Here is a 22,351-nt window from a genome sequence, read left to right as displayed (position 1 = left end):
TTTATGACTTTCGAAATCCACACTTTTTGAGGCAGACGAGAAGTGACGCACATACCGCCAAGAAAGCTACATTGAGTAGTACGATATGTACAATGGCCTATAAAACAGCCGATGATAAGATACACTGCTGTTATTCTTCGATGCCAAGCTGTCACGAGGCGCTTGTCTTTAATCCAAATATTGAAAATATGAAGATCCACAGGTATATGTAATTTTAAGTTGCGATGCACTCAGCATGTGCGAGGGCCGTTGAGGGACTCTGATCAACCTCGTAATAAAACTCTTATTCAGGGCACCAGTCAGCTCTCATCGAACACTGCCGAGCCCAAAGCTGCGTTATCGTGTTATAAATATGTCACTGCATCTCATGAGCCAAAAACACAACTTTAGTTTTACTAGCCAGCTGGAAACCACGGAATTATCATTAGGGAGGGTAAACCAGCGGCCACCGCCTCAGCAGCCGGTGAGGTTTGAAGGGAATATGTTTCGCAAGTAGCCGTGGTTTGTGGCGCAGAATCTGTCACGAGGATCCTCTGCCTTGAGGCGATGTCAATCCGTTCTGTACTCTCGCATTAGCTGTACTTTAGAAGGAATTTCCGACCACGACGCCCACTTTAATTTCAGCCGTTGCCGGACCATGAACCGGTCATGATTGGCCCATGGCGGCACGTTGCAGCGCTGATCCTCGAACTGGAAAGCTGAAAACAGAACTCAGAGGAGCGTGTCAGCGGCGGCTCTGCCGGACCGCTACGCCTTCGTCGTGTTCAAATACGGCGCCGAGCCGCTTGCGAAAGCATGGCTGCGTCGCACTGGAGAGCACTTGACATGACGTGAGTGCTTCTGGCAACGGCAGCATAGTCTAGCCGAGTTGGTTTGACAGTTTGTCGCCAGTAAGTCCTGCCGCGCCGTTGGTTGGATGGTTTCGTGTTCAGGCAAGACGTACCTTGTTGGAGTTTGTAGATCCCATAGTCGGGAGTTTCAAAGGTTTACTTAACGAGAGCGGAAATACAAAACTGCAGACGAATTCATATCTTGTTTGTTTTTGTTATCAGGCAGTGAAGACCTTTTACTCACAGTTAAACGAAGTATATTGTGTTCCATTTCTGGATTAATACTAGATGAAATTCTTTTCTTGTGTGAGCATCTTCCGCATAACTAAATTAAGTGTTTGTCCGAGTGTATGTGTGTGCACCTGAGCAAGATGTACAGCAAAGGCAGCTATACGGTCTCCCGTGAAATTACCTCACACGGTGGGTTCAACCTTCGTGACCATTCAAGACATAAACTCACGCCCGTCCGTGCAGTGTCGGCCGCAGCGCGCGCGAGGGGCGATCATGCTTTGGCCTTAAGTAGCGCACACTTTTTATATATGCATATATGGAAGCAAGCTGTGAAATGGTTGACCCATAGAAAACATGAGCACCGCCGGAGCAATGACGGGCATAACGTCCCCACACGCAGGGGAGCGATAGCTGGCAAAGACGCTGAGAACTTACAAAACCTTATGAGGGCACATAGAGCACCACTGAGAAAAAATCAATGTTATGTGGCTGAAGGTGGTGCTATACCTACACCAACGACGCCGGCTTGCGCGCAGCATAGCAAGCGGGGACCACAACTAAATGTTTTGCGTTCGATGTCTCGAGTCTGCGACGTACCACATGCAGCGTGCAACCCATGCAACAGTATTGCACAATGAAAGTGTCCGAGTGGTTCGCGAGTTTTCAACAGCTTAAAAATATCAACTGAGATCCATTGCGTAGTATTGAGACACGAGTCAACGAGTTAGTGGTGGTGCTGTTGGTACCAACGGAGTCATCTTTTCAGGCAGCAAAGCAGGCGGGAATGGCATATCCTCTAACTCGCTATTTTCTTTAGAAATGTTTGTACACATCAGAAAACAGGTTTGTATTCAGCTGTGGGACCCCAGCTCCCACTTAACTTTACAGTCCATTCCTCCAATCCGAGAGAAAAGTGGGTTTAATCCGTGGAGAGACTCGACTCAGCGTGAGCCACCACGACTTCAGTCATCTTCACCGGACTCCGCCGCCAATTGAGTCTGCACTTCTACGCCCACGGCGTACCCGCAGCTCTGTCATATCTTGGTGTGCCGTACATTTTGTCCAATTTTCAATGCGCTCACACACAATGCCGTTTGCCGGAGGCCGCCCTGCCAGACACATTCGAATCTTGAAGCGGAGCATCGGAAATGGCTGGCTGCCGTTGGCCGCGCCCTTGGATCACGCAGACCAATAGACAGCTTCCAGCAAAACGCTCGAAGCACGTCACTTAGTGTCGAGGCGTGACACCCGACTGGTTTGACACACGCAGGTTCCGCCAGTCTCTTCACTCAGGCCGTCGACGGCAGCTGTCGACGGCAGCTCTTCACTCAGCTGTTGACGGCAGCTGCCCGCTGACGCTCAGCGGTGAAAAAAGCTTCTGATTTACCGGATGTGATCGATGACAGAAACTGACACTTTTGCGAGTCGATTGGTGACAAAATTGCAAAAATGAAACAAATTTCAACAGACGAGACCATAGTACAACAGATTATCCAGCTCGACGGAACTCAAAGCTTACTATTGGTCTGTACTTGCTAACGTTTGCAGCGTGAGCACATGTCGAAACGGTGACGTTTCGCTGTACAAGCACGTTGGGCCATAAAATGTTGCCAAGCCTAGTAGCTTTAATCAATATAGTTTTAGCAGGTGACAATGACATACTACATACTATACTATATTGGTGGTGACGTCACAAAACGGTGGTGACGCATTGCCTTTTCAATGCCGCTCAGATCAGTGTTTTTCATAGATTTTTGTACCCAAGATTCACTTCACATACTTACCAGTATAAAATACTACATAACTAGGCTTATTACTAGCCGTAAGAATCTTGCCTGGCCACAACATCTTGCGACGAACGTGATCAGTTTGTTACGCGGCGTTTTAAAGCGTCGTGCCATTTGAGACAGATGGGCTTGATTGCTCGCCACGCGGTAATGCGTTGGGTTCAGTGCAAGGCGGCTGTGGGATGCTGTTTGTTGTATTCATGTCGTGAGAAGCTGACTGGCTAGAAGAACATAGCTAATCGTCAGTTGTCTAAGGTAAAAGCGTCAAAAAACCCTGTCGATCTAGGATTGTTGTTTGTGGATACCTGAGCTGTAGCTTCATAGGTAAACGGAGGTAGTTGGAGTGACACGTGTCAAGGATTCATCCGAGGCTTCCTGTTACTCAGAGGAACAGCGACTGTGAAGCAAGAGGCCGAGTATCTCTTGTGTAGGCCTCTCACATTGCCCATTGCACTTCGGACTTAGGGCACTGCTCGGTGGACAGGCATGAAATAAGAACGTTTTTAGTTGTCATCACATTGCATATAAAGCTAAGTGAAGGCGCTAGACATCTTCAAAAATGTCGTTTACATCGGTTGATATCAATACTGTATTGGCTTTCTCTAAATAATTGGTATCGTGTCAGGAAGTGCGAGTTCTGCACCGGCAATGATCATGCCAAGGTAATGAAGGTCGCCAACGCTCTCAGCTGATTGCACGATGACATCACAAAAAAGTGATATTGTTTCAGGTGCTTGTAGAACCATGTCATCGGCAAATGTAGGGCTAAAGGGATGCAGTTTTGCAAAATACATGGGGGTGAGGGATTAGAGAGGAAGGGGGGGGGGTGCAGGAAAAAATGTCTGAGCCTGCCTTCAGGATGTACTTGAAAGCTTTCTCCCAGATTGGCAGCTGACAGCAGTCATGTAGTTTCTCAAAAATAGTGTTTGTGGGCTCAGCACCAACTGATGATAAATGAAAAATAATGCATGAAAGCAGTTACTAAAAATAGGAAACTGCATCCCTGGTTAGGAGGTATAGTCCCGCCCCCCCCCCCCCAAGTGCATAGGAAACCATACGCCTTCAGGTCGGTTATGTTAAGTACGCCTTTATCTGATAATTATGTTACGTTAGTCTCAACCTTCATTCAGTGTTTGATGGACAGCAAATGAGACTTAAGTGCAAATGAACTCCGGAAGCGAAAACATTTAATGGCTATGCCGCATTGCATTTGAGTTGTCTTTGCTTTTTATGGTGCATTGCATTAATATATATATATATATATATATATATATATATATATATATATATATATATATATATTGCCGCGGTTTCTGAAAGATTTGACTCTAGGTGACAACCCAGACGATTCCAAATTTCGTCGGTGACAGAAATACACCTTTTCAGCCCTGCTGGAACTAGTCACTGCAGGGAACTGTGAACGTATGGGGTGCCGCTTCTCTGTTCTTGCTTGTCTCAGCTAGATTCGCTCCCACCTGGCTGCTACGAGTTACCGACTCGCCATGGTCGGCCGGACGGCGTCTAGGCTCAGACGTAGTTTCTCCATTTGCTTACCGTTCAAAAGTCGTTCGTGCCTGGCAGGGAGCAAGGTATCCTTTGGGCGGGATCCCTCTCTAGCCAGTTAGGTGGTGACTTTAGTTTCTTTCGTGCTGTATCTGCACGTCCAACTAGATGGTGAATTCAGCCTGTTGAGAACCACTTCAGTCCGGTGCGGCACCGTCCTCCGGCGCCCCCTTCCCATTTCGGTCTTAAAATAACGTAATAAGTTCTTGAAAAAATGAAACTGGCAGAAAACCCCAAATACAACTGACCCACAACGAGACATTATGTTTATTTGGTACCTTATATTTTCATCCATTGCTCAGAGCGCATACCTTAAATATCGCTTGGAAATTAAGAACATTTACGCGGATAAATGCATTGCATACTGAAAGGTATCGCCTTTGTGTTGTCCACGTTAGTGGTCTTCGATTGGCTGATGCCAGTGTAGGTACAAAGCTTTTCGCAGTAATTTAAATTCCGTTGCATCATCCGGTTGCTTCAGTGCGTGTTTCACGTTACAGTCACGTCCTTGCTCCACCACGTAGTCACGCGCCTTGTATGGCCATGAAACGTCTGCCATAATTCCCGCTGTATGGCTAGTAGCGGCTTTGCATAGCCGGTACTGCGTGGCGCCTTCATTTCTGCCCTCTGTGTGCGACTTTCGTTTAGCCTGACATGACTCCGGCATAAGCAAATGGTCCCATTTACCTTGCGCTGGTATAAATAACATCTTAATATAGGCTTCATGACAATGGTGGTGCTTTTACGAGTCCCTTTATAGCCACATTTTCTCCATATTACACACACGAGTACGAATATATTTTTCAGTGTGGTTCTTTCACGCAACTCTGCGACGAAGGTATGACGTCATGCTGACGCATTCAATGTCATGGACGTCCCCGACATTGGGTAGTTACGAAAAGCTCACACTTTTACCGTTGCTACTGGCACGACTAAATGGCGAACACGAGAGGGCATCATCGTTTGAGTAGAGCACAGTTTGTGTTTTGTTCAGCGCTGTCACGGTACGTCTCCACAACGTAGTTTAAAAAAAAATTATCCACCCGACATGTGACAAATGCGACATGCAGCCTCAACCAGGCCTGAACGATAGCATCCATGCCAACCACGGGTGGTGAATTGTTGTATATCTTGACCCGTATAAGCTGTTACAACCCCATCTCACCGTAACCAGACCCTTTTTGCAATTTTGAAGATGAAAGACTATGACGATTTCACCGAACGTTCGACCAGCCAGCGTCATCTCTGCCATCACGCGTTTGACATCGATCATGCAAATAAGTATATAGCTCGCCTGCAGTTCTTCCACGTCATTGTGCCAGCGCTGTCAAGCGCAGCAAGACTTACTTTATATTGCTGTGTGTGTGTGCTTAAACATGCCTTAAAACACGTGGATCCAATGCTTTTTTCACGACTGCACGCGGGAGTCGGTACGCGCTTTTGCCAATACGATTGCTCATGTTCTGCTCCGTATGTATTACGAAGTCTGAAGTTGTGACGCCACGTCGTGAAGATCTCAACATTTTTTTACTCTGTTCATCGAATGGGTGCGGAAAATTTAATCGCTGCACAGTCATTTGCTGTATACAGACAGGAGTGCTGGCCGGACTTCTGAAGGTTCATGTTGTGTGTTAGTAGTCATCAAGCGAGTAATGAAAGACATCGATGGTGTGGAATACCAGAGGATGTACAGATGCAGTAACGCAGATACAAATGTATGATTGGTAGCATTTGGCAGTGGCAAGGCATTGAAAAGTGACGCATCGCAAAAACCTATTCGAACATAGGAGTGTATCCGAGGTGAGTACCGATGGCACGTGCCCCCCTTACCGAATTCTGACACGCAACAATATGCACCAACAAATTTTGGCAATAAAATATGAAAAATGAACGTAAAATAGCTAGATTAGAAACATGCAATGTTGTTATGCACAATGCAAGACATCCTGCGCGCCTGTAGCACGCCAAAATATATTTATCGCTTCGAGAATTGGGTTCTACCTCCTTACCTCAAATCTGCCCACGCACCTCATGGAATGCGATGTATTTCATAAGCACCGTAAAAATAAAAGCATCGTTTTTATTTTGTTTAAGAAACTAAGATACATTGAAGCTCACCAAAATACATTGCAGTTCACTTAAATACATTGAAGTCTGAAAAGCATCCATATTTAAATCACTATACTGTGTTTCGATGGCTCGAGTTTCTAAATCTCAGCGAGGTCTTAAATCGCTATAAAGGTAGGCCACCCCATTTCAACGTCCCACATTTTTCTGGGTGGGAGGCAAGCAAGCTGTTGCTGAGGGCACATTTTTCAGTGCATTTCTAAGATCGCTCCTTCCGTGAGCTCCACAAAACGTCTGTCACATGCCGTGCAATGTTGTACGCCAAGGTCGGAGCCATTAGTCCTGCCCAAGCCCATACATACAGCACGCCTGTGAATCAAGCCGATGCCGGCGAAGTGGGCCGATAGTCGTGCCCATGTTCAGAACGGCAAACAAGCAGCCTTCGTGCGGATAACGCCGCGGTAAATACCACTCAGCCGATTACCCCCAGCATGACCGTCGTCGAAGGTCAACAGCGCTGAGGCCGCAAAGCTCACGTTCGCCCAAGTGGCACACCTGACGTAATTTCTCGGTAAACAGCTTCGCATTCGCAGACAAGCTCCTGCGGTGACGTCACCCGAGTGCTAAGAAAGCAAGGAAGAACGTGCCGAGTGGTGGGTGGCACGCCAGCGGCCAGTATGACGCAGACGACTTCCGGTGCCCCCGGGTTTGTACCAGCGGGATGACTTCACCACGCAAGTGCCGGGCAGGCTCATCCGTGCGAGGACGAGTCAGTCGTGCCTCGCCAGCAAAACGTGCACCGATCGAGAATTCAGCTCAAGACTTTCAAATTTCAAGTTTATGGTCGGCCCACTACATCACTTACGGCCATTTGAGATCTGATACCCCAGCCAAACTTATCGTCGGCAAACGAGCTGTGAACTCGAGAGAAAATGGCGGCTGCAGTGTGATGAAGACGAGTTGCCCTGATGCGGTGACAGGTAAATTTATAGGTTTCCAGAGTGTGAAATGACGCAATTTATTTCAGACACCCGTGGCCAGCTTCATAACGCGAATAAAGGCACATGCGCACCTTTCGATTTGTACGTTATTCACGCCCGAATCGTTGTGTACCCTACAATTCTCCCATGACGTCAACAAGTTAACTAAATACCTTTCTCGAAGACAACAAAGACCTTCCGCCTTTGACGATAACAAGAAAGAAACTAAATACCTTTTTCGCCCTCTCGTTACTACGATTGGTACCTAATTCAGGCCGACCGCGTTCTACAGCCGCAGTTGTCTAGAATCCACTGAAAATGAGATAAGCAGGGGTGAAACTTAACGGTTTGCATCAGACCTTTCAAAATAGCCCGTTCAGTATACTCTGAGACCTTTTCCTTTCGTCATCATATCCTAATTAATTTTACGGTGTGTTCGGCCCCACGGAACCAAATCATTAAGTATCACAATTACGGAATAAAAGTACATGTACGATGCTGAAACAAAAATTTATGTGGAGGGAAAGCTACGACTATTTTGCTAACCCTGACGACAAACCAATGCCGATATCGCTTGGAGGTTTTGGTGGATACAGTTCGACCCCAGCCTTCGGAGCTGAATCAATAAAACATTAAACACGGGATACTATTTGAACCAGTGAACGCTTTTGCGAAGTAAAACAGCCACTGTTGTAAGCATAAACAGCTTAAAGTAGGCACCGCTCTACATGGCAGGTTTCTACGGAGATGGCCATTCTGAGGATCACTTAACGCAATTTACATCCATCCACTTTCTAAGACTTCACCCTATGGTTTCTGAGCCTGACACGCTCGAGCTTGTGCAGGCTTTTCGCGCAGCTTACTTGAGGGTCACCCAGATATACATGACATCATGAAAACATCACACGAATTTCGCCCCTCGGTGGCTTTTTGTGCTCAAGGTCGAGAAAAATATGATCAATGTGTTATTCGTGTTTGGCGTATGTCGGCACGAATCGTAGCACTAACGGACAGCAGTTGGCCTTCAACGAACTTTATGCGGTATGAGCAAGTTTCGAACACAAACCACATTTTGTGCTACACAATATAGTATTTTGGACACTAGTTTTGGACACTAGACACTAGGACACTATTTAGGCACTAGTTGTGACGGAAAGGAGACTGTGAACCCAATAACGCAAGGTTGACACCATAGGGTTAACTACCACCATTATGATAAACACCAAAGCCAAGCATGCTAATACAAGTAAAGCAATGACAAATATGCAAGAAAACGACGAGAATTTGCTAAAATACGCGCACGTATCGATATTAGGGTTGAGCACACGCGGATCAGGCAACAAGGCACCTCTTGCGAAATTGAAGCATCACACGTGAGTCCGCTCTTCCGCTTCAGACGCCACCAGCCTGGCAGCAACTCTGGCGTCATGAAAACGTTCCCTAACGCAGTCAAACAATGACGCATTATGGAACATATTTACTAGATAGTAAAATGTTGCTATCTCAAACAGTATTTTGCTTTTGGATGCATTCCAATAATTACAAGTCAGCTTTTCCATCCTGAACCGATGCTCACCTCAATATCTTCAAATGTGGAGCATTCCCTTTTAAGAACTTAAACATATCACTTCCGCAATTTAGCCTAAAAACATTCATAGCCTGTTGTCCGTAGTATAATCTACGTCAAACCTGATTGTGTTCGTTGCATAGAAAAATGCAGTGATGTTTTACCAAAATATACCTGAGGTCATCGGCATCTAATACCTCTACATAAATCAAAACGCACGGCCGGAGCGTCATTGTGCATTGCAAAACTAAAATTGCAAAACTAAATTGCAAAACTAAACCCACACGTCTAAGCGGCGGGGGTATTACCTAAAGGTCATATAGCGATGGCATTTACGTCACACGCATAAGAAACGTTGATGCCGGCTGATAAACGCACCCTTTTCACCAAAGAAAACCGTCGGGTCGGGTTGCCTTAGTTTACCTTGGTTTGTCCACTTTGCCTGCGAGTCTTTACCATTTTACAGCTGATGCCCTTCATTCGATTGCACACGTCTACTGCTCATTCGACATGGGTATTGACGGTCTAGTGGCATTATATATATATATATATATATATATATATATATATATATATATATATATATATATATATATATATATATATATATATATATATATATATATATATATATATATATATATATGGCATACATTTGTACATAACTGATAAATCCTAGTACAATTAATCACGCATATATACATAGGTTTACATCGCGCATATATATATATATATATATATATATATATATATATATATATATATATATATATATATATATGTATACCGCACATGTACTTCGTGCAAGTAGGATATACTTTTGATTTCAGAGAAAGCGCAATGGGCGCCAAACCTGTGTGCATGATGCCAACCTTGTACGACTTTGTGCCTTTAGAACCCAGTCACCGCTGATGCTTTCATTTCGATAGCGTTGAAGTCCACACAGACACGGAGCACGTACAAGAGCAGAAACGTAACGATGTTTCAGTTGTTCAGGACATGCTTATTGTAGGAAAGCTGCGTTTGGGACCAGTTTCTTCCAGCCCCTCCTCGAGATATACACTTTGTCAACTATTTTGGTAGCTTCAGTACCTTTAGCCAGGCTTGCGTTTGAGCGCAACATTTTTACAAGGCTCCAAAATCTTTGGGAGATGTACGTGGTGAAGTTATGTAAAACTGGGTTTTAACCATAGGCTGGGTACGTTCATTAAAATTACATACACATGCCTAAGCCAGACTTATGCAAAAACGGCTGGGGTTCACTAAACCTCTAAAAATAAAGACTCAACGAGGATGATCGATGCAAGCTATCTAGAGCTGGCGGAGGACAGTGTATAACACAAAGTGTCATCCTACCCATTTTAAGCAACCTTAAGCACAGTCGATTCATGAACAGGTGACTGCCTTTTTTGTTCAATGATGTCCCCCCCCCAAAAAAATGTTAAAGATGTTTACTATTCTCAAGACGTTCATAATGTCTTTCGAGAAATAATCTACTTCTTGTACCTTCGGTGACTGTGGTGTTGGTCACGCGACAACGGCAATACCATCGTTCCCTATTCGATGTATTTATTTATGCCCCCATTTATGCATCTATGATGCGCCATCAAGCATATGTGCATCCAGCGCGACCCTGCCGCTACACATTTTCTTGAGCCACCGCCATGGCTTGCACATGGCTGGCAAGGAACACCCGCTTGGGCGGCACATTGCCATATGAGGATTGACAAGCAATGTGTAATATGTGATGTTATGCGTGGCGGATGGTCGATCATGTGAGTTATTCCCTACAGAGTAATAAAATATGAGCACATGCATGAATGGCGTGGAGATGACCGGATCTGGCACAGGTTATAGCATGCCCTATGCACTTACACGCCGTTTGTAGTGTCATTTCCTCAAAGGTCTCCGCCGTGTTTTTATAGCGCGGAACAGGACCTACGAAGAGTGCCCTTAGGCTCACTTACCAATGCCTCTTGTACCCACACATCTCGACTTAAACGCATGTTTCGTGCCCTGCTGTGTTATGCTGGGGTCGGTGCCACAACACAAAATACATTTTTTTGCTAGTGGTGCTTGGTATATTGAACATCAGCTATTTCGAGCATAGAACAACAACATAAGAGCTCATCTGTGCATCCAAGCAACCCGAAATGACTGCTTACGCGTTGTGTGAGCAGGAGAAGTGTTCACAAAATTTCAAAATCGGGTACCAGTCTGAGGTTCACGACATGCACAACTGTATGGGTCAAGGCTGCTAGGATTTTCGCCCTTTTCAATTGTTGCACGTTGGAGCCGCTTCTAAACGATGGCGTTGTCCAAAATACCACCAAAACCGTAGCAGATCGTGAAGAATCCAGGCCTTACTATTGCATCGCTGAGGGTCTCCAGCATTTTGTTCAAATGTTTACTTGTTGATGAAACTTTTACTTTTACTTTTGAATATTTCTACTTCTACTTTTAACTTTTAAATACTTACATGCACTGCGTGCAATGGACACTCGTGAAACATTTCTGCACACAATGTTTCCTACCTGACGTAAATCATTGTCCACTTTGGGATCAGTTGTCAAGGTACAGGAACGTGGTAGTTTACAGGCATATACCGCATGTAACTTACGCAGCTTTCCGCGCTTTCCGTGAGCACACTAACAACGCACACTTTCGCAAATGATGGCGGCGACGCAATACACACACACACACACACACACACACACACACACACACACACACACAAAGTGGCGCCCGTCAGCTCTCGCTCCCACACGTGGGAGCATCCCCCAGCGTCCCGGCGAGCATGACAAGGTAGAGCCGCCCCCCGGTCTGCGGCTGTGAGGTCAGAGTCCTTCCCGCCCCACCCGCTCTCCCCGCACACCGCAGGCTCGGCATCCGTCCCCCCCCCCCCCCCGCCACATCAGCGGTGCACGCCGGCTTCACGTCTGTCTGCGACGGTATCGGCCGGATAAGGCGGACTGACGCACGCTTGCTTTTCGAGCGAGGCGGCCGCGTTCGTCGCCGATAGCTGTTGTCGATAGTCACGCCTCCGTCAACACAGGTGCAGGCGCGCGAATCGCTCGTGGCGCAGGCCCCTCTTAGTCATCTCCCTGTTCTTGTTTTCTATGTTCCCAGCTTCTACATTCCTAGTTCCGTGTCGGTGGGAACCAACGTGTCGGGAATGGGATACAGGCTGGCGTTGGTAATGTAGTAGCCTAAGTTGTCAAAAGGGGCGATTCGAGGTCTTTTAGGCAGGAGGAAACAACCCCTGAGGCAAACAATTCCGAAGATCGCCTTAATGTATACATTTTTAGCAAAGCATTTGACACTGTTAACAAAAATCTGCTTCCAAGTAAACTTACTAAACATGGTATTCGACGAAAACCTCCTTAAATCAGTGCGTCTTATTTGTCTAGCAGAACTCAATGTGTAAAAATCAGGAATAATCTTTCATCATTCAAAGACGTACCGGTGGGTGTACCCCAAGGATCAATTCTCGGCCCAATTCTTTTCTTAGTGTACATAAATGACTTACCTAAATTAAGCAGCAACATAATTTGCCTCTCTTGCGCTGATGATGCTGCAATTATTTTCAAAAATAGAAATATTGTACAACTTCAAAACAATGTCAGTAGGCTTTTACTCCTAATGACTTCCTGGTTTCGTGCTAATTTCCTTTCACTGAACGTATCAAAAAGATTTACACAGAATTACACTACCCTTTATTCGCATTTCCAGCTAAATGTGCAAATTAACAATTCACCTACCAAAGAGAAAAAAAAAATCAGGTACCTTGGTGTGCTTATTGACAAATCGCTTAAATGTACGCGCCACATTAATTTTGTTGCAAGCATGCTAAGTAGAAACATTGGAACAAAAAGTGGGCTTAGGTACTTCATTGATAAAACAACGTCATATCTACTCTATAACACCTTAATTCTTCGTCATTTAAATTACTGCTGCTCGATTTGGGGTGTAAATTATGCTTCCCAACTAGATCGGCTAGTAGTTTTACAAAAAGGGCTATGCGTCTGGTAGAAAATGTCCATCCTCCACAAAGCTCCGAGCCAGCCTTTAAACGATACAAAATTGTGAAATTATCGGATATCGCTAAATCCCAAATGTTAATTGTGATACACGAATTTCTAACTTCACAGCTTCCTGCCTCATTCGATTTAATATATACGCTCTACGAATCAAATGAAATTAATGTAAGGCGAGTAAAACATTTAGACCAACTTTTCTCTAATCGCAATTGTAGACTATTTGCAATGTCTTGCATTGGCCCTAAGATGTGGAACGACGTTATGGCTTTATATTTTCCAAAAATAACTGATACCTCTGCAGCAACAACCATCATTAAGGACATCATCCGCAAGCATTCTGTGAATACGTATTAACGTAACGAACATATTTAAAGATATTGCAATTTTTTTGCGCTGCACGTATGTTTTTGCGCACGCACTTCATATTTAACCTCCTTCATGCCCCATAATCACGTTCTCATATAGTTAAAGCCATGCACAAGTACCCAAATTCATGGCGCTGGCTTCAGGAGTTCTTCCAGTAACAAGCTCCGCTTAGCTGGGTGGACTCTCTGGACATCCAGCTCAAAACCCAGCACGAAAATGACCAGTTAATTGCCGCTCCGACTTGTGCGACTGTACAACCCTTACTAACACTGTGAATGAGTGGTTGTAGCTTACTGGGTGGTTCTAACGGGCTGTCATTAGCTGACTTTGGCTAATGACTACTTTAAGCCCTCTCATGTACGATTTGTCCTTGCCTTTTGCATAAAACAATTCCTTCGGGTCTGCGCGACCTCTTCGCCTGCTTCTTTATGTTTGCTTCCTGTTCCTAGCTGGGGGTGCCGCGGCTTGTTTCCCAACCAGCCAACCAAGGGAGCTGCCACACTTTTGTAACTAATGCACATGCGAGACAATTCAGATCCAGTCATGAGTCGCGGGGGATGAACTTGCAAAAGCTTGACCAACTTAACCATACTATCTAGCATGCCCTTTCAATTACGAACGAACAAAAAGGTGGAGAGGTTGCGATGATGACCGCATGCATTGCAGAGTAGAAGCGCAGGTTTTTGAAGTCCCACTGCAGTAAACATTAATGCCAGGCTCGGGAATGTTCCCACATTTCATTTTGCACCAAGGGTCACCTGAGTTATATAAGACAGTCGAGATGCATTGATCGCGTGGGGTGAGTGCGATGCCGTGCGAGCGGGCTTGCCCTCTGGACTCGGCGGCTCCCTCGGGTGAACGAACTTGTGCTAAATGTAAGTGAACAGGAGTCGCCCACAGGATGTTGAAAGCACGTGGCTCAACAGTTTCGCAGTGGCAGCCTATGGGGGGCGAGTGACATTTGAACTCAGAAATGGCAGACGGCGAGACCATGATCAGCAGAAGAGTTTCTCACAAGCAGCGTGAACCCAGGGGCGTCGTTACGAAATGGTTGATGGTTACGAAATGGGTCGCATTAAGTGCAGATTTGGGAGACACTATGGGTACGTCTACGGGTACGGGTATGGGTAAGGACTTCGAGAAATATCGGTTCGACAATTCCAGTAACGGCGTACAATACTGTAGGTCATGTTTTTTGCCATAATATAACGTCACAATTTTGAATTGACACGCCATATCTGATCATCGATGCAAAAATAGTGAATCTTTTTCGAAGCTTGTGGTTTTCTAACTTTTTATTATTTATAATTAAACATTGAAAATGGTCAATGGGTAAGTAACTAGTGGGCAGGGCCGTTAAGGATTGGACAGCGGGTAGTTACAGCCAAGACCCCGCGGGCGGCGTGTGGACCGGGTAAAGGAAATCTTCCCCATGAGGACATCTAGCCAGTGGAAGCTAGTGACGTCAGAGTTGGACACATCTAGCCAGTGGAAGCTAGTGACGTCAGAGTTGGACACATCTAGCCAGTGGAAGCTAGTGACGTCAGAGTTGGACACATCTAGCCAGTGGAAGCTAGTGACGTCAGAGTTGGACACATCTAGCCAGTGGAAGCTAGTGACGTCAGAGTTGGACACATCTAGCCAGTGGAAGCTAGTGACGTCAGAGTTGGACAATTTCGGACTTGCATTCAAACCGATTCCGATTTGCCAGTGGGCATTGTGTCCGAAAGCTGTTCATTTGTAAGTTGTTCCGTGCATTGGCGAGGAACGTTATTCACATAGATAAGACAGTAGTATTAGCATTATTGCTCGGAAAAAACCAGGAGAATGGAGATATAAGCTGGTTGATATTTCGGCAGCATGCCTTAATCGAAACATCAACCAAACTATATCTCCATCCTCCCGGTTTTCCGGGGAATAAGGCTAATACTACGGTCTTATCAGGCTGTTCATTTGAGTTGAGTTTAAAAAATGGCCAATTCCACGATGATCAATTTTTTTAGATGTCCGTAACAGTGATTAGCGCATTTACGAACGTCTGTGTTGATCAATGAATCAGTTACAATGTCAGCCCTGATGTTTGGACAGAGGACATACACCAACTATTCTGGTAATTTGTTGGTAATGTGCCGCACTGCGCTACCTGATGTCTCCAGGTCTTGATGCAAGCTATCAGTTCTTTGCTCGAGAATATATATTTTGCAAATTACAGAACCACTTGGTTCCCGTACAAAATACCAGCACTCCCACTGATTTATTCATGACAAAAACGCGTGCCTCGAACACACCATACACATTTCGTAACCTGGTCGCCCTAAAATGTTCGCAAAATTTGCCTTCCCCGGAAGGAAAACTGAATCGATGCGCATCAGGTTTCAGTTTATCAAATTTTGTTCTCGATGCCTTAAGCTTATTGCTTTTTTCTCCAGCACTCAAATTGTATCAAATTTTTGTCATCAAATAGACTGAGTAATCGTGGCTGAACCGACGTTATTAACAGACGCTACCGCACGGGTCGTAAAAATCAGCTAAGTTCTCTGGAAAACTGAAACTAATGGTAAGATGTATTTGACGCTGAAACTACGAATCTGACATCGCTTTAGCTAGCTGAAATGACGACAGCTGCCAAAAATGATATGAAAGGATGTCTTGGCACTGCCTGTGAAATGCAGGTAAGCTCAAAGGGGATGTTTCACATTTGAAGATATTGAAGTAAGCATCAGATGTGATGAAACAAGCTCACTTATACCTGTTGGTATAATTTAAAGTGGAAAAGACTGCCCTACACGCCACAACTTCTCTGCTTTGTAAATATGCCCCTAGATACACCATTGTTTGATCACGTCATCGCACCTTGCACAACAATGATTGGGAGCCAATTGACAGCCGCTATATCTGGAAATCGTGCTCACGAACGCCAGATATGAAAAACTCGACCAGCATATTTTTCTCCGTCTTGATCGCCGCATGTCTTGTGAAATGACATGATTTGAATGGCGTTATTATGACGCCATGAATGCCAAGATGGCTTTCAAATACTCTCCCCGAAATACGCCCCGTTTCGCGGGCATGTAGATCAGAGACTAGAAGGGTTTAGGTCTTAAGAACGGCAAGGCTGTGAACTGCACTGGAAGGTCTTCAAAACAGTTCTTGCAGTTTAAAACACCATTTAAATGTGGAACACTTCCTTCAACAAAATAAGCAAGTGCCGTAAGAGATCAGAACGCAGAGTGCGCGTTCCAGTGGTCCAGTCCCATTTCGATGACGAACAGAAAGTTTTTAACTGCTGTTTACGACCGAAATATGTATTGGCAGTTATCTTCACGTCTAAATAAATTCACTAACGTTTTACGATAGAACGCTGGGCGATTGGGGCGAACATGCTCTCCTGTGTCACCTTCGACATGTGCACTTCTACCGATAAAACAAGCGCTACATCGACCTTCCGCATTGAAGCACTGGGACTGCTTTTCTGAGTAGCAGATTTTGCACACGAGAGTTTGCTCGCTTATGTTTGCTGTAGCCCTGGTATGTGGTCATTGTGAACTTTGCCATACGCTGCAAGCTGTTTCGTTATGCAGTATGTGCATTATTGCACCGCTGTTTCATCCTTCTGCTCACCGCGCGAACGACCTAGATCTAAGTGAGACGTTGCGATAAATAGCAAAACCAACAAGTCTACTACCTTTTTTCGGTAAAGCAGCTCCACACGCACGCAGCGCACACCTCCATAACGCAACATCTGAGATGTTGAGGATGTTTACAAACGCTCTGTAGTGTCTGATCCTTTAGTTGACAGTCATGCTCAATAACGGGTTTGAGGACATCTTTAAGACGCCTGACATGGCGTAGGACGAGTGTGATAATGGCAAAGATAAGCATTGCCGTTGCATATTTGAAGGACGTCAAAACCCTAATCGGATTGAAAAGGTCCTCCTTGGAGTCCTAAGAAGAAGACAGCAAAGTAAGCAGTGATCGCAAGCGCGCATGTTAATCCCGTGGACACACCTACAGGCACCCAAAGTCAAGTAGGCTTCGCGCACGTTTCCAGCGGGGCACCGTATAGCATTCACAGCCGCAGCTTTGGTTGACGCAATCTCTCCACCGTCAGCGTCAGTTGGGGATGAGCTTGCCACGCAGCCTTTGCCGCGCGCCCTGATATGGGTCGGGCTAGATATCGAGTTTGGTGTGCAGCAGCTACTGCCAGCGGTGTCAGTTGTGGTAGATTACTAGGGGAGGGGGCGAATGAAGGCCCGACAACCTACATCCCATTTTTTCGGGTTTAACCCACTTTATTTTGATGGAGCGCAATAAATTAGGCCCATATAACGCCCATATAAATTACGCTTTGTGTAATTTATAAAAGTCCTTAATCTAAGCAGTATAGAAGTCATGCAGGGCTGGATCCAGGGAGCAGGCACTGGACGCACGCGTCTCTTCTGATCGGCACGTGACGGCGCCCTTTAAGATGCCATCTTAGGGCGCCAATGACGCTCTTCTATGGGGGTCATGGCAGGGGGCGCACATTTTGGTCGTGGGGGATGGGGACGGGGTTAGCCATGAGGGACTCAGGTCATCCTCGTATTCCAGAGCTTTTCACTTTAACCTCACAAAGCATTGCGTGTCTTATGGCGCTAGGTGTGTTAATTTATTAAATTTATTTTTGTCTTTATCTTTTTTATTTTTGTATTCATTATTGAATTTATTGCATCGTTTATCCGCTCAGCTGGTGCGATTTGTATCTTGTGGTGAGAACAACCATGACTTTTTGTTACGAGAGTAGTACGAGACGCCACTTCGCAGAAAGATCAACGAGGATAGTTCTTGCGTTATGATCATTTTGCACCCACATTTTTGTAGTACTCCAGCTAAAAACATTGGGGGGGGGGGCGGAGCGAACCAACATTGGGGGGAGGGAGGGGGGCAACTCAACATGGGGGGACAGGGCTCTCACGATAGAATACAAATCGACACCCGTGGCCGCTGCTGCAATCAGTGGGTTGGTTGCACATTGGCCTTGCCAGGTCGCCCGATCACAATAACTGTGGACACAAAAAACTTTAAAACGCGCTCGAAAATAAGTCCGGGGGGAAGACAGCGTGCACTGCATACCAGGTCGACCTAGGGAGCTGCTGCTTGCTTGAAACATGAGGTAAAAACTGAAATCGCGCTTTCCAGAACATAGGACGGCCCTAACGACGCAGACATGCACGTGTCCTGAAATGCATAAGCAGAACGTGTCCGACGGCTGATGTAAGGTTGTGCAAGACCACCATAATTCATTGGCCTCGATTCGCCCCGAAAAGGTTACTGAATTATCAAAAGTAGCCTGTCTATCTGTAGACTATCATATTGTCAGCCTAACAACCGGAGAACTAAAATGTAAAAAATTTATCGATGCCGCAAGGAGAGCTTATGTCGCATTGACCATCGCAAGCCGCACTTTTCCTTGAAGAAATACCTGGCCACTTTTGCTTGAGCGGACACTTCTCCGCATTTCCTTAAAGGGACACTTGACCTCTTTCTTGAAGAGACACTTGTCCACTTGTCCTGCACGCAAGCAAAACAACGACAGACACGATGAGATGCGCACAGCTCCTGACAGCAGCTTCGCCTCTTACCGCGATGACCGTAAAGCGCGGTCCCTCCAGGACCCAGTAGAAGGGCGTGAAGCTGTAGCCCCACCAGCACTGCGTCTGGTGGTAGATGGCAGTGACCAGCGCCCACAGCGCCGTCATCAGCATGGGGAGACCTGCAGGACGACCGGGCGACAACGGTCAGAGGCCGTGCGGGTGGCGTCCGGCTCGGCGGCGGTGCGTCCCCGTCAACTGGTGCCATGGATGAGAAGAGGTGCATGCAGGTGTTGGTTATTGTGACTGCGGGTATGAGGACCCGCCCGTCCTAAGCCCTGGATGAGACTGCCAGCCTCGCTCGTGATACCAACACTGCGATTACAAACTGATAGCTGGGGCTAGCAAACAAAAGACAAATGTTGTGCATCGGGTGAAAGCAAGGGACGGCAACGTGGGTGGGTGGACACAAGCGCACACGGCTCTGGCAGGCTAAGAGAAAACTGCAATTTGCATCGACATCAGCCGTGAAAACACGGGCAAGCAAATCAGAAAATCACAGTGGCACTGTTGTATGTGACTCTAGGGTTCGTGACATAGGCTCCCATTCTTCCACTTTGGTGATGACAATGAAAAACATGAGGACGACTGGTCAATGTATATGTTTGTATATTCCTCCCTACCACAGTGCCGAGAAAGGCTCAGGTAATCCAGCTAACTTGGTTGCGTTCCAAGCAGTTCTAAAGAAACATTCAAGGTACATGTCTCATCGGAAGAGCTCTCCCAATGCACGGTTCCTAGAACGAGCGAGTTTCTGATCTTTTTGTACCGAAGGCGCGTCTCATGTGGGCTTTCAGCTTCATTTCTTTTACCCGGTCGGTCCGAGCCCAATCAGCTGACGGGCCCGCGAATGGGATCAGCTGGCTGCCGTGGACAATGGCTGTTGACACCACCTTCTGGCGTTGACGTCCATCGGACGCCTCGCTGCTGTCTTGAAACGCGTTGAAGCGATCCAGCCGTCAGTGGGGAATGACAAGCATTTCACGGGCTGAACTAGCGGGGTCGGACGCAAACGGTGTCTTGTAATAATCGTAACCATAATCATAATCACAAACTGTGGGGAAGACCGATGACCAGATTCCCCAGCAGCACAGCGTGCTCTGCCGTGTTTTAGCGTTTGTGCAGATTTGGGGATTCCTTACGGGGAAAGGGCCAGGACAAAGATAGGAGGGGAGGGGCAGGGCAAGGTCCCTCTAAAAAATGCAAAGCTCATCTCACGGAGTATATCAATGAAAATGTAATTCATGCGAGCCAATGGGCTAAAAACAAGCATGTGAAATTGATGAACTACAGGCCAAAAGGAAACTTATGGAAGCAAGTGGCATCTTCAAGATGACGAAATAATACTGTTTTCCGAGTCTAGAATTGGGTTTCAGAGAATCGGTGCATTGTTCGGTTCTCAGCCTATTTCAATAATAAACGCTAACCTCGCCGCCGTGGCATTTCCAGGACACATGTATAACGCAGCCATCAAGCTGCAATACGCGATCCACGTTTTTGTCCGCGCGAGTGCTTTGCTCAAAAGAAAAAGCAGCGCTGATAAAGGCATGGCATGTCGCGTGCCAATTACGGGGAAATTGGGGCCTTTACCTCATGATTGCGTCTCTGGCAATGCTGGCGAAAAGATGGTCTTGCGTCTATGGAATAGTAGCGTCAGCTATTGACGTGCTACCACGCGCTGAAATACAGCTATTTGCTTATCGATGTAGGACGCAAACTAAAAAAAAAACTAAACAAAAAACATAGGTATTGATCTGGGGAGCGCAGCGTATACAAAACGCAATTATTCATTTATCTATCGGTATTGGTAGCAAAGTCAGAGAACCAACAATACATGAAGTGCGCCCGTCGATGTCCTGTAATTTTTACATACAACAAATCACCACTTGCAAGGCTTACAATTTACCTCATAAAAACCAACGTTTTCTGGAGAATATGTACATATCGATTACTAGTTTTCGCATGGCTTGGAAATGAACGCGACTGAAAGCATCGTAGATATCGCTCGATGTTCCGCCTGTTCCGATGCATGACTTCCTTCGGCTTTCTGAGAGCACAGCACTATCTGCGTGTTGCATCAGTAACTTCTAGGACATGGCTGAGTCAAGTAACGTATGATTTTCAAACTAATAATCGGCAAACCCATCCATACTTCTCCGATAGCCTTTCCGAAAAAGCGCATACACTGAAACGTTCGAATCGAGGTGGTCGAATGCCAAGATATGTCTACGTGCTGCAGGTTCGGTTCTAACTTGACCTTTGGCAGCCTGTACCTCGGTGAAAGTGGCTGGAGTGGCGACCGTACGGCGATAGGCTGACCCAAAAAAGGGAACGGGCGCAAGCTGCGGTCTACAGCTACGCGATGCATGTGCTGTAAGATCATTCCTACTACACGTATGAAAGCTGACAACTGCGGCGTGGCGCAGGAGTTTCGATTGTTGATGAATCTCAAATTTATGTGCATGTTACGGACCGTTAATGTTGAGAAAACATCGAGATGCATACTGAATTATGCTGACAGTGACAAAAATATTCCTACAAACATAAATATCATGACACGTGCAAGCCGTAGCAAACCCAGATTGCTGAAAGCCAACGAAACGGGCCCGCTCGCGGTGTCACGGTCCATTAAATCTTCCGTGTAGAATGGGCTTTACAGCTTGCAGAGAACCGCGCGTGTATCGTGTAAATCCTGCGGTCTAGAGCGAGCTGTACGACGTGGCAGTGCAGGGCTATCAACTAACTAAGGTGGGGGTTGGTCAGGGTCCCACCTCCCTCCCGCGGCACCATCAAAGGCACCGCGACAGCCCGCCGTCGATCGCGCGGCGGTAGGCCGACCGGAAAGGAGAAACGAACGCACCTATTTATAGCTATGCACCCCAGTTCGTCTCGGTTCGAAGTCGGGGCCCGGTTCTGGGTCCCAATCATAGCGTCTTGAGTCCGAATCCATCATTTCCGCCTTACTTGACTCTGAGTCCGAGCCCATCAGCTCAGTCGAGCACGGGTCCGAATCCGTTGTGGACTGTGCAGCAGGCAATCTGAGTATTACTTTCGCACCGATCTGTTGCGGGAAGTGTTTGACTCAGATGCTGTTTCAACGGTCACTTGAAAGACATCTGGTCACAATGCGCGCTCGGGTGGGGTCAATTCGACCCCGAAGGTTTTTCCGGAATAGTTTCCAAACGGAGCGGCGCAGCCGCGCTAATTTCTTTCTTTCATGGCTGTAGAAATCTGAATAGCGGATCGTTTGGAACCATCAGCTAAGATGTACCTTGTAAGATCGCTGTCCT

General features: G+C 46.3%; 1 protein-coding gene across 1 annotated transcript in view; it reads right to left on the bottom strand.

The window, feature by feature from the left end:
- The window catches only part of LOC119110034 (PDF receptor), a 143,504-nt gene that overhangs the window by 42,905 nt on the left and 78,248 nt on the right, over nt 1–22,351 (bottom strand). Inside the window, exon 8 of the mRNA XM_037233779.1 lies at nt 19,053–19,183. Within this exon, the coding sequence (XP_037089674.1) occupies nt 19,053–19,183 (131 nt within the window). The remainder of the gene's footprint in view (nt 1–19,052; nt 19,184–22,351) is intronic.

The sequence above is a fragment of the Pollicipes pollicipes genome, unplaced genomic scaffold (genome assembly GCF_011947565.3).
Source record: "Pollicipes pollicipes isolate AB1234 unplaced genomic scaffold, Ppol_2.1 Scaffold_7231;HRSCAF=8579_pilon_pilon_pilon, whole genome shotgun sequence".
In the NCBI taxonomy this organism is placed as follows: Eukaryota; Metazoa; Arthropoda; class Thecostraca; order Pollicipedomorpha; family Pollicipedidae; genus Pollicipes; species Pollicipes pollicipes.
This window is presented reverse-complemented; position numbering and strand designations above follow the sequence as displayed.